This window comes from Nannobrachium achirus (assembly GCF_963921795.1).
Source record: "Nannobrachium achirus genome assembly, chromosome: 3".
In the NCBI taxonomy this organism is placed as follows: Eukaryota; Metazoa; Chordata; class Actinopteri; order Myctophiformes; family Myctophidae; genus Nannobrachium; species Nannobrachium achirus.
Genome location: NC_137812.1, coordinates 51364468 through 51378026, shown reverse-complemented (window position 1 = coordinate 51378026; position 13559 = coordinate 51364468). Strand labels below are relative to the sequence as shown.

General features: G+C 43.2%; 1 protein-coding gene across 3 annotated transcripts in view; it reads right to left on the bottom strand.

The window, feature by feature from the left end:
• Nucleotides 1–4621: 4621 nt before the first annotated feature.
• The window catches only part of dclk2a (doublecortin-like kinase 2a), a 73811-nt gene continuing 64873 nt past the window's right edge, over nt 4622–13559 (bottom strand). For 2 of the 3 annotated variants that reach the window (XR_013961860.1, XR_013961861.1), the window contains exons 13-18: nt 12370–12447; nt 10811–10907; nt 9803–9883; nt 8845–8958; nt 7308–7457; nt 4622–4761 (exon numbers count right to left, since the gene is read on the bottom strand). Coding sequence is in view for 1 of the 3 variants with exons in the window: in XM_080721930.1 (XP_080578056.1) it covers nt 7446–7457; nt 8845–8958; nt 9803–9883; nt 10811–10907; nt 12370–12447 (382 nt within the window). In the remaining 2 variants the exon portion in view is untranslated. Of the gene's footprint in view, nt 4762–7018; nt 7458–8844; nt 8959–9802; nt 9884–10810; nt 10908–12369; nt 12448–13559 lie in introns of those variants that run through there. The other variant, XM_080721930.1, reaches the window with a different exon arrangement.

Sequence of the window (13559 nt, the reverse complement as noted above, 5' to 3'; positions counted from 1 at the left end):
GAATTTTATTCAAGATGACGTCCAGATGGTGTTTTACTCTTTTTAAACTTAATCAGCAGAGTAAATACATTATGTAGCAGATTTTATTTTTAGGATAGAAATAAGCAACATAGTAAAAACATTTCCGTTCTACTTTTACTAAGTAAAAGTAAATAATTAGCGATAAAAAGTAACTTAAAATTGAGTAAAAAGAACCAATGTGAGACATTAGCAAGATGCAGGAACACTTACATTTTCTTATTTTCTTTTCTAGTTTCACAAAATAATCTCCCCAAAAAACATGTTGTCTATAGAAATAAATTACAACTCGCATTAAATACTTCTTATATATGTATTTTATTGCGTTTCCATCCATTTTGTACTCCTAATCCAAAATGTCGGCACGTTAAAAGCAGCCACCCTATGCCTAACTAAACCTGTTACATGGATAATCTACCTGGTTTAAAACTTGGGGTCTTCTCATACAAATTCTCCCATTACAAACTGCATTCACAAAGCCTTATGAAAGTATAATTCCACTAAATATTCACAACAGAGGAGCTAAAAGACATACTAACATACTATTTACTATGCAAGATTACTTTGTAGTATGTCCGAAAGCTTAGTAGCTACTAAATAGTACATGAGATGCATACTAAATTCAGGCAATTTTGTAGAAGAAGCATACTGTTTTGTTTAGTAGGCTACTAAACAGTTTAGTACTATACAGTAAGCTGAAAAGCATACCATTTAGTAGGTAGTATGTTAGCATGTGATTTCAGACGCAAATACAGTACCAACTTAGACACACCAACTTCTGTGTGTGTGCGCGCTCTCTTTTTGGAAGGCAGGAGCGAGGGGGACAGAACGTACTCATGCACTTGAATATGTTCAAGAAGAGCAGCGTGTTTACTAGAACCTTGATTCTCAACCTGTAAGCCGTGAGGACATTGCAAATTATCTTTAAAAAAATTATAGTGTAAAAAGAAAGAGAATCACATACCAACATACCATTTAGTATGCCCCGAAAGCTTAGTATGAGATGCATACCAAATTCAGGCAATTTTGTAGAATTCTAATTACTGCTTAGTAGATACTAAACAGTAGGCTGAAAATAGCATATTGTGTAGTATGTTATTATGTCGTTTTAGATACAAGCATGGTATTTTTACTTTACAACTTTGTGAAACTGATAAAAATGAACTTGATCAGTAATCCAATCCAGTTCCATTGATCCAAGCCGGAACACCAATAAACATGCTCTGAAAATGTATGCGGCCCACCACAAATTTCTGCTGCCGTGTTAAGTGGTCAGATGGGTGGACCGCGAACACTTTCAAGATTTTCCCTGATCCAGGAAAGGTTGAGAACCACTGCACTAGAACCATGTTGAAACAGGACAGTACCATCATCAGCTGGGATCATCAGAGACAGACTTTAACATACCGGTAAGTAAAAAATATGGATTAAGAGAAGAATGTCACTTTATGCTTTTGATGCAAATAAATGAATTACACCAAAGGATACAGTAGAGCACATTTTACAGCATGTGGGATAAATGAGACCGCCTTTATATTGAAATAAATGGAGCACCTTTTTTCAGGCAATATGCTTACAATTAAAAAGGTAGAAACACTTGCAAACAACAAAAACGTGAAAGGCCTTCATATCTCATCAATTGAATGATCCAACCTAAAATGTAGCATGTTTGTCAGCCAAGCTGGATTTAATAAAGGCATCTTCCCAGCTACCGAGCAGCCAGCCTGTGGTTCAGGCACATATCTCTACACCTCGTCATCACATATTCACATTCCTTCTCAGTGAAACCCAACAGAAGAACAGCAACCATTGTGTGGGATATTTCAGAGGGATGCTAGTGAGCACTTTCACACAGTTTACAGTAACAGTACATGTCAATCATACAAGACTGGTGTTGATGCAGCAAGTAGTTCAAGATTTCAGAGGACTGTTTGTGAGAGACTGCGATGTGGTTGCACGTCTGTTGGATTTACTGTTGAGTGTTTTGGTGTACAGCAGTAAGGATTACATGGCTGGTCAGTCACAAGCAGGCTCAACAAAAAACAAACCTTCAAGTTTCAGCTGGATAACTACATTGTGTTTCTTCACTATATACAGTACATCTAAAGAGTGTTCACATCAAATAATATTCACAACCAGTGTGTGTGTGTGTGTGTGTGTGTGTGTGTGTGTGTGTGTGTGTGTGTGTGTGTGTGTGTGTGTAAAAAAATGTTTGTCAGATATGCATTTACACGGTTCACATTACAAGGGGAGTTTAAGTAAAGCAAGTAAGGAAAGTTGTAAAGTAGTAAGAGAAGATTTTTATATTGGTTTCTGTTCTAAATCGCTGTATGTTGCAAGGCAAGGAAATGTTTGGTGTTCTAGAATCACGCATAATACATGAAAAGTTTGTGTGTGAGCGTGTGTGTGTGTGTGTATGTATGTGTGTGTCTGTGTTCGCAATGCATACTTATGTACAAAACAGAACCACAGGTGATCCGTGGAAAAAAATAAATTATGAACCAAATATAACTAACATACATAATGATGTTCTAAAGACAAACCATGACAACATACTGTATAGCCATATTCAAATTCATTCCCTTTCTCACCATTAATAAATACAAATAACACATTATATACAATCAACCAGTTGAAAGCCCTCCAGTCCAGACCTCCCATCCGCGAAAAACATCCTTTCAACATGTATACTGACCACAACATCATCAGTGTTAGTTTAACTCGTAAGAGTGTAAAAATAGGACTACTACAGTATAGTGTTACTAATACTTACACTGTCACAGTTAAGAGAAACACTCAATGTTGCAGACATGACACAGTTGATGTAGAGAGCAACAGGATCAGCAGAGTGGGACTGGAGGAAGCACTGTAGTAGTCTTCAAGCTGTCAGGATGTCCTACTGTAGATGTAGTGTTATGATGAACCCATGTGGGTCAAACTTACTCATGATTCAATCAGGCAAAAACATGGTTTAATTTGTCTCGAAATAATGTACACAAAATGTGTTTTATTTTGGACACAGAAGATAGGAGGAAACCTTTAGAGAGGCCAAAACATACCTAAAATGTTTGTGAAAATGTACTTCTATGGTATAAAGTATATTTTCAAATGTATTTTTGGTCAATCTGTATAGATATTTGAAACATACATACAGTATGAAGTCATCTATTTGCATTTCAGGGACCCTGGGAAGGACAGAATGGAGGGGATTAAAGCAGGGGCAGGTGATCGGAATCTGAACAGATCTGGATGCTAAATCAGTGTTTCTCAACTGGTAGGGGCCAGACCCCAAACATACGACAGGAGGAGTTCTGAAGGGGTCTCAATTATTGAATAATAATAACTTAATTAGAGGAATACGGTGTTGTTTAACACATTAGGGCCCCATGTCACTGAAGACCCAGTTGAACATCCAGTGGGAAACTACAGTTGCTGAGAAGCATTGTTCACTATATCACTTCATGTCATGATAATCAGTGATTAGAATGCGGGCGAGGTTGGGGAGGGCAGGTCCAGGGGAGACGGTGGTGTGGCAGCTCTAGGGGGCGTAGGAGGAGGGGATGGAAACATAGCCAACTCAAGGGGAGAGGAGGAGGGTTTGGTAGGGGAGTACGGAGAGAAGGCGGCGGCAGCGGCCTTGACGGGAGAAGATGGAGTTGAGGAGGTGCATTTGGTGGGGGAGGCAGGGAGAGGCTGGGTGGGAGAGGAGGGAAAGGAGGTGGATGCCACCTGTTCGGTAAGGGAAGAGGAGGTGAAGGAAAAAGCTGGTCTGGTGGGGGAGAGAGGAGAGGAGGCTGGTTTAGGAGAGGTTGGTTTAGTGGGGGAGGAAGGAGAGGAGAAGGCTGGTTTGGTGGTGGGGGAGGGAGAGGGAGAAGGGGAGGCGATTTTTGTGGGAGAGACGGAAATGGGGGAGGCTTGTTTGCTGGGGGAAGAGGGGCTGGGAGGAGCTGGTTCAACAGGGGAGGAGAAAGTGTGTTCGGTAGGAGAGGAGGGGCTAGGAAGAGCTAGTTTTACAGGAGAGGAAAGAGAGGTGTGTTCGGTAGGAGAGGATGGGCCAAGAGGAGATGGTTTAACAGGGGAGGTGGTGTGTTCGGTAGGAGAGGATGGGCTAAGAGGAGCTAGTTTGACAGGGGAGGAAGGAGAAGAGGTTTGTTCAGTAGGAGAGGAGGGGGCAGGGGGTGCTGACTTGGCAGGGGAGCAAGAAGAGGGGGGCGAGACCAGTGCCAGGCAGGTGGGAGACAAGGGGGACAGGCAAGAGCCATAGTGCGTGGTGTGAGGGGCGCAGCCGAAGACAGCGGGAGAAAGGGTAAAAGGTGGGGGGTTATGGTCCATGGGTGGAGCGGAGGGTGATGTGGGGAGGATGCAGGTGAGGGAGAAGGCCTGGTGCGATGAGGTGGGAGAGGGTGAGAAATGAAGAGAGCTTACGGGGTCTGAGGGGGGTGGAGAAGAGTTGAGCCTGGGGGGAGACAGAGGGGGAGACTGGCCTCCAGTGGAGGAATGAGCCCTCAGAGACTCTGAGGTCCCTGGACTCCTGGCGTCATTGGTGGGTGTTGTTAGGTCTAGCGGTGGCGGGTCGGTGGGAGAGACTGGCTGGGGAGAGGGTGCCGGCTTGGTTGGCGAGGCTGGTTTGTCTTGGATGGCAGAAGGGGCTTTGCCAGCTGAGGGCTGAGGTGGGGCCTCTTGGGGGCCCTGGCCGTGCCAGCGGTGGCTAAGTTTGATGTCCTCCTTATCTAGAGCTGTGTTCTGGCAATGACAGAGATGGGAAGAGAGACAGTTAGCGGGCACTCCTAACCTGAAGATCCCATAGAGAATCAGTAAGAGAGAGAGGGTCAATCTAAAGATGCAAAACGTCCTTGAGTATTTTAAATTGAGATTCATTCAAGGGTTGAACTCTATTTCTGATTTGTTTAACAACTCCTTTTCTGCAAATAATGTAATAACCACTGCCCATAAGTTTCACCAATTATGTGCTTTTTAATCAGGTTCTGTGAATGAGCAAACAGAGAAGATGAAGCACACCAATGGATATGGACATAAATAACTGAAACATGGCCCAACAGATACATCCAGGAAATTTCCCACAGTAGACTGACCCCACCAGAAGGCAAATCACAGCGCAGCATCCCTTTGTGCAGAAGGGAAAATGAGAAAGCCAAGCGTTGCTCATCTTATTCAGACTTCACATAATGGCATTGATTGATTTGGAAATAAGGTTGAGATAACCTGATCCCATTGAATGTAATTTCTCTTTTTCCCTTGTGCTAAATCTTGGTAGCACAACATAGGAGGTGGAAGCGGCAGGGTGTTAGTACATACCATTGCCTTGGAGCTAATTCGGGGGATGGTAGTAATGCAGGTTGCATGTTGGCAGAGGGAGTGAGGGAGAGAGGAAGAAGCAGAGAGGGACAGAGACTAGTCTTACTCACATCTTCACAAACAAGTTGACACAGAAAATAAAAGCGTGGCGGTTAGCGGACAGACGTTGTTCCAGCGCAGCACCAAATGGGACATCAATGTGACGTTCAACACCAGCTGAACTTTTTTAAGTGCTACGTTGGAACAACAAACTCAAAGGTGTGCACTCTTCTAGGGATTTCTAGGACACTGTTGGTGTTTCTTAAAATTCTAAGGTTTCAAGTTGCAGTGCTCGTGAACATGGTGCTCTTCGAAGTGAAAGAGAGTATCCAAGACAATAGAGGGTGATTCACTTTGCATCCCTTTGTCAATCTTAGATCAGCTCAATGCAGTATTAAGATTTCACCACAAGATGGCGGTAAAGGCCTTTAAATGAGCATTAGAATCAGAAATGTTTTTTGCAGACTTTGCACATGCAAGTCATGCCTATTAGATCAATGCAATTCATAGTGAATGTAGACAGATACCCACAACTTGGAGTTGACCTCAAATGAGCTACATTACTTTGAATGAGCCTGCAAATAGGTGCAATTGATAGTAAAATGACAGGGGGGGGGGGGGGGGGGGGGAGGCAAATAAAAGTGATCTAGTGTTTGCAGAGTGCCAGGCTTGTAGACATGCCAAATAACCTCAAAGACAATGTCACAACATAATTCATACTGCCACAAAACCCTTTAACAAAAACTGGACAAAGTTTCACACATTCCACAATGTAGCTGATCGATCAGTTGATCAGAATGAAACAAATGGACATTGGAATGAGTGAATGACTGATTAGAGGAGGATGATTGAAACATTAGTGTGTTTATGGGCACAGGAGGTTGCTGTAAAGTGTTAGCTATGGACCCACAACAACCTGCTAGAGTTAGCTATGGACGCACAACAATCTGTTAACTGTAGAGTTAGCGATGGACCCACAAAATCCTGCATACTGTAGAGTTAGCTATGGACGCACAAAAATCTGTTAACTGTAGAGTTAGCTATGGACGCACAAAAATCTGTTAACTGTAGAGTTAGCTATGGACGCACAAAAATCTGTTAACTGTAGAGTTAGCTATGGACACAAATCAATCTGTTAATTGAGAGCTGACAGCCTGGGGAGGAGGGGAAAAAGATTATGAAGGAGAGAGACAGGTGCACTGCAAAATCCAGAGTGTTAATTCAACTTTTTTTGCAGTGCAGGAAGACAGAGGTGAAGAGAGAAAAGGGGTAATGAAGGTGGACTGGTCAGAGAGGCCAATGGAGAGAATGAAGGCTAAAGCATCATTTATACTTTGTTGCATGGCGGTGTGACACACCGAAAGAAGCAGATCTACAAGCTCACAGCGCGTCGCATCCGCGACCCTTTGTGAGCTTGTAGATCAGTGGTTCTCAAACTTGGGGTCCCCAAATTATTTTGTGGGGTCCCCAGATGATTAGCTTAATGTCCTTTTTTTCCACACTCAATGGTAAACAAACCAACACACAGTATAAGTGTATACAGGGTATCTGCACATTTCTAAAGTAGTGACAATTTAAGGACTTTCAAGACCGTTTTAATACCAAAATGGCCAAACTGTCAAATATTATGTAAGCAAGAGGTGGACATGGTGAAAATATCCGATCTACATGCTCACAACGCCTCGCGTTGCAAGGCATTGTGAGATCTGCTCTTTTCACAATAATTATCTGTGGAACCGAGTCACATTAAATGTAATACCTAAAATTCCAAGTGTTTGTCAGGGTTTAAATATGTTTATTTTGGGGGTCACGGCCAAAAAAGGTTTGAGAACCACTGTTGTAGATCATCTACTTTCAGCATACGGCACCACCGTACAAGAACCATAAATTGAGAGAGAAAACAGAGAGAGGAGGGTGGATCATGAAGCGTGTACCCAGCACTGGGTTCCGGGCTTCCCCTCTGGTCCTGTGGGTGGAGTGGAGGAGGGGTGTGGATGAGGAGGAGGAGATGTGGGGGAGGAGGAAGAAGAGGAGGAGGAGGAGCCTCCGAGGCCAGGCCTCCACCATTGATTCTACACCTCAAACTGTCAAAAAAGATTTACAACAAAATGAGGCTCCAGTGGCGATGGGAGAAATCAAATCAAATGTCAGACCTACGGAAGCCTGCAAGCGTCCTCAATGCACAGGACGTATAGGGTGGAAGAAATGCTGTCATGTCACCCCGGGGACGGAGGACAGGGTGGCTGATGGGAGCATTTAGGAGTTGATGTGGTCAGCAACATAATGGCCTAATTCGTCAGACTACAATTTACAGTGTAACACAACAGGAGCTAAAATGGCCGATCTACAAGCTCCCAACGCTTTAACAAAATCTTGATTGTGATGAAATAACTGCGGTACACTGGATCCATTGGAACACAGGTCCAATTGTTCCATTTTCTGACCAGTAACACTTTTGGACGAACAAAGTTTCCACCTGACAGTGATGACGTGTACTAGTGTGTGGTTCTAAAGTGTACAATTCTAGAGAGAATGAACCTCTGTATATGTACTAGAGCAGTACAGATACTGTACAGGCAGACAGATGGACAGACAGACAGGCTGAACAGCATGGCTATAGGGGAGTGACAGTGGGGGAGGGGGACCTGATGTGACAGAGAGGAAGGAGAACAGGGAGGACATCCATCCCCCCACCCCTCAACAATAACAGGAAGTGATGTAACCCGAGGACTTGAAAAGGAACGAGACAGGATGGAGAGGATGTGGTTGTATGTGTGTGTGTGTGTGTGTGTGTGTGTGTGTGTGTGTGTGTGTGTGTGTGTGTGTGTGTGTGTGTGTGTGTGTGTGTGTGTGTGTGTGTGCAAACGCATGTACATCCACGAGAAAGGCTGTGTCCTGCTGGGAGTACACTATATTTATGACAATGAATGAAAGCCCACTCCCTCATCCCTAGCTGGCTGTAGAATTGTCTCTCGCAAATCCCGATTGGAGCAGCAAAGGTTGTTTGAGATTTGAGATGTATATCTATTTTGATGCCAAAACATACTTCCTTCTATTGTGCCTCTTTATCTGCATACTGCATCAGGCTATTGTAAATCATCTTGTATAAAAGAAAAGGGATGTGTAATATGATAGGAGACCAGATATCGTAAGCAGATATCCCCAATGAGTGAGTGAATGAGGATGTGTACTATGTACGACGTATCTATCAAGTATTTAAATCAACGATATTTGAGTAAAGTCATCACTCCTAAGCAGTGTACACAAACCCAAACATTTACTTTGGAAGCATTTATTTGTAAGGTACGTGGCCTGACCAGCATTCAACTTGTCACTACCATGTCAGACATTTATATCTGGACTTTACAAAGAACAAACCGCGATCAGGAGATCAAACTACACAATTTACTCCAACAGGTCAGAGATAAAAAATGACAGTAAATGAATTGTGTGTGGAGTGTTTATTCTTACCATAATGACTGCCACCCCAGCGGAGGTGCTGTTGTGCTTGGGTGCAGTGTTAAAGTGCGTCATCAGTTTACCTGTCACCTCCGTTTTCATGTTGCTCTCCATGGCCATGTCATCCTAAACAGAAACACACACTATAGTATAGTCGTCAACAGGGGGTCCTCAGAGTTACTACAGGGGGTCAACCAAATCTTCGTGTGATAAGAACTTTATTTCTTCTTCAGTAAACTAACCCCTTGAACCCTAGTATCCCTATTTTGTGTGGAACATTAGCCAATAATAGCCCATCTACAAGCAGGTTTGGTGTGAAGTGAAAAGAAAAGCAGACTAAGTATTGGCGCTTCAAGTCATTCAATGTCTAAAAATACACATTAAACCAACAACCTACACTGATGATATTGCTGTCAAACAAGTCTGAGCTGTCTCAGAAATCTATGAAAATGTTTAATCTGCAACACAATTTTATACAATACGTAGTAGGGGTCCCTGCTTTCTCTCTCGCTCTCACACTCTGTCTCTCTCAGCTAAGGGGTCCTTGACCTGAAAACGTTGAAGACCCCTGTTATATTGTATTGTCTTTTCCTTAGACAATCAAACACACACACACCTGAAACCTTTTACATTCATTTGATGTCCGCCAACCATAACCCTAATAGATACAGAAGGCTACATATCTTATCTTAACCAATTTAATCCTATCCTCCTATTTTATGAAACTACCATAAACTTAGTCCCCAATCAACGGTTTTGATTATCAACATTTGTGGCAAAATGAACTCAAACGTGCACGCACGCACGCACACACACACACACACACACACACACACACACACACACACACACACACACACACACACACACACACACACACACACACACACACACACACACACACACACACACACACACACACACACACACACACACACACACACAACTATAGTCACATGCAGGACGTTACCGTGACCCATGGGTGGCAGAGGACATCATCTGCTGTGTAACGAGCCTCGGCATTCACCTGCAGCATCTTCTCAATTAGTTCCTGAACACACACACACACACACGCACGCGCACACACGCACACACACACGCACGCACGCACGCACACACACACACACACACACACACACGCACACACACACAATATAACTTATATGGTACGATACTGACCATGACACTGACATGACACTGACCATGATAAACTTAGTTAGCACCTGAGGTCTTGTTATGATACTCTCTGACTTTGCCATCAAGTGAAAGGATATGCAGACGGATACATTATCCACCTCACCTCTACCCAGCTGGAGGCGTTTTCCTCACAGCGAGAGCCATCCCTAATTGCAGCCCTGCATGAAGTCAAGGTGGCAGCATAACAGCAGCTCATTAAACTATAGGAGCTCTGCCTGGCATGGTAAGCAGGGATTGTCTTCTGTAGTACATGACATTAATTTACAGGGCTCTGCTGGCTAAGTGTTCCTTTACTAAAGAGTAGTCATTGTGTGTGTGTGTGTGTGTGTGTGTGTGTGTGTGTGTGTGTGTGTGTGTGTGTGTGTGTGTGTGTGTGTGTGCGTGCGTGTGTGTGTGCGTGCGTGCGTGCGTGCGTGCGTGCGTGCGCCTGTGTGTGTGTATGTGTGTGACAGAAAGAGGTATATTTCTTGTAATAAGGTTGTAAAAACATTTTAAAGTGTTGACATCAACATGGCAGCACAGTATGCTGCCATCTTGGACCATATCAGCTGTGCTGGGATCGGCTCTCCTGCAAATACATGACAATGACCTCTGTTTGGTGAAACTCTGTAGTTTTGTCGACTTTAGAAATTTACTTTTGACTCTTGGGGGGACTCTAATGAGGCAGTGAATATTTCCAAGTGTCAATTTGGAAGTAGTTGAGATTTGGCACCAGGGCTAAGTCAAGCAGTATAAATGTATTACTAGCTGTCTGTCCATAGTGTGCATCAGAGCTCCCTACCTTGACTGAGTCACTGATGCTGTCCCAGTAAGGAGAGGGGAAGTCCAGCTGGCCTACAAGGATCTGGTCAAACAAGTCTTCCTGCAAGTCGCTCTCACTGGACACACAAACACGCAGGACATTAAGTGACGAGAAAATATAAATTAAAATATGAAGATACAAGGTTCCTCAACCATTTACACCACATAACTCTTTATTAACCTTTATCCTACTAATAAACCAGTGGTTCTCAACCTTCTCAAGCCACGACCCCCAAAATAATAATAATATTTTAACTGGGGACCTCCCCCCACCCTGACGAGCACTAAAAGTTGAGGCATTACATTTTGTATATCACGGTTCTATTGAGAAAATAGCCAATCTACATGCTCACAACGCCTCGCAACGCGAGGCGTTGTGAGGTATTAAAAAGTCCTTAAATTGTCACTTTAGAAATGTGCATATACCCTCTATACACTTAAAACTTTATGTTGGTTTGTTTATTGTTGAGTGAGAAGTAAACCATCTGGGGACCCCCCAAAATAAAATAATCCACAGGTTGAGAACCACTAATAAACGACTGAATGTCTGTCTGTCTGTCTGTCTGTCTGTCTGTCTGTCTGTCCGATGTCTGTCTGATATACACGCATGCTGACATCAATGATACTGAACAATGCCCAAATTTGGAGATAACTGACATCACTGATACCGCCGCCATGGTAACAGCCGCATGCTGAAACAGTGCCAAAATTTGGAGATGACTGATACGTTTGGGGTTCTCCAACAATACTTCTGAGACTCCTGCATTCAATCCCTCATATACTGTGCACACCCCATAACCCAAACTGCACAGAATTCTGAGCACATATGTTCGTACGGACAAGGACAAGTATATACAGTATACGTATGGTATACAGATCTGTTGCATGTTTCAGCTTCTAAATTTGCCATTGATTGCGTTCTGGCCGGCAATCAAATGGCTAAGGAAAAAAATGCTCAATAGACTACTATATACAGGTCACATGTTGGTTAATGTTTGTACTGTATGTGTTAAAGCATAAATAACTGAATTATTATATACTCTAGTCTAAAATATATATGAATCGGTCGTCCGACCTGGGTATAGGGTCTATATATTATATATAATATTACGGTATAATAACATAATTAATAGTGGGATGGTAATCTAATGGCACTCCACACAAAAAAGACAACACACAGGGATAACATTCAATCATCTCTGAATTTGCATCTAATGAATATGTGTTGGTGAATAACAAGCTAACAACACTTGATATGAAGCGGCACTGAAAACCTCATTCAACATCATATTTACAATTCCTGACAGCATGATGAAGCTGCACAGGATGGACTAACAAGATCATATGGTTTCTCTTATGGCTGTGCAATTAATTAATGGCACGCTTTAATCATTACTGAGAACGGTCAATTTAAGGCAGCTCGTAGATGATAATGCAAAGATCCCCCTTGCGATAAGGACACATATAAGACTGTCAAGTTTGCTAACAATATCCTGCAAAAATAATGATGTAGTCCTAATATAAGCTGTTAAGCAGTACCTTCTGAAGGGAGGAAAGCCACAGAGAAGGATGTATGTGATGACACCAGCTGCCCAGATATCCACCTTCAGTCCATACCTGGAGGAACGAGAGGAGTGAGGGATGGAACAAATGAGTGGAGAAATGGATAGAGGAATACAGACCTCAGTAGAACATGATAGGAGGAAAGGATGTGGGACACAGAAGGAAAAGGTTTAACCACTTAATCCCATAGACTGTAAAAACATATGGACGGTGGAAAGCCATTGGTTTCTATGCTGCGCAAATGAAGCTTTTTTTGGCCGTTGTATGGTTGACGCCATCATCCTTATTGTGGGGAAGGCTTTCACAGCCAAAACGGGGTCATGCTCAAGCTCCCTCAGCCCTATGTTCCCTCAGCCCTATGTTCCCTCAGACCTATGTTCCCTCAGCCCTATGTTCCCTCACTCCCTAACATTTTATTATACCCTATGTTCCCTCAACCCTATGTTTCCCCCAGCCCTATGTTCCCTCAATTCCAAAATAGACCCTATGTTCCCTCAGCCCTATGTTCCCTCAACCCAAAAATAGACCCTATGTTCCCTCAGCCCTATGTTCCCTCAGCCCAAAATAGACAGTGCCATGGCATTTTGAGGGTGGGGGAAATTCTTAGAATATTGTTTTATTGATCAGACATCTTATGCCTGCCCTAGGCCAGGGTTCCTAAAAGTGGTTCCCGCAGCACCCCAGGGTGTCATGATGCTAGTCCAGCATTGCTGTTGAATATATATTTGGAATTTACAATACAACGTTATCTTATACCAGTAAGACTCCCTAGTCGGGAGATAAGCGACCGTCAGGTCGCAGCGTGATTTTAGGGCAAAATGTGTAGGAGCAGTGTCCAAAAATGTATTTTGCAAGAATCGGCCTTATGGTGACGCTAGAAGAGGGCCATGTGAGAATTGAGGGGTGGGGGAAGTGGTTTGGCATAAGTCTGACATCTCTTTAGTCCTGCAGGGTTAGGTTTAGGCATAGTTTTACTGACGTTAGGGTTATCATTCACCAGGTTAACATTAACCAGGTTAGCATTCACCAGTGTCATCAGGTTAGCATTCTTCAGGTTAACATTCACCAGGTTAGCATTCACCAGCATCGGCAGGTCAGCATTCACAAGGTTAGCATTCGCCAGCATTCAAAAGGTTAACATTCACCAGTGTCGGCAGGTCAGCATT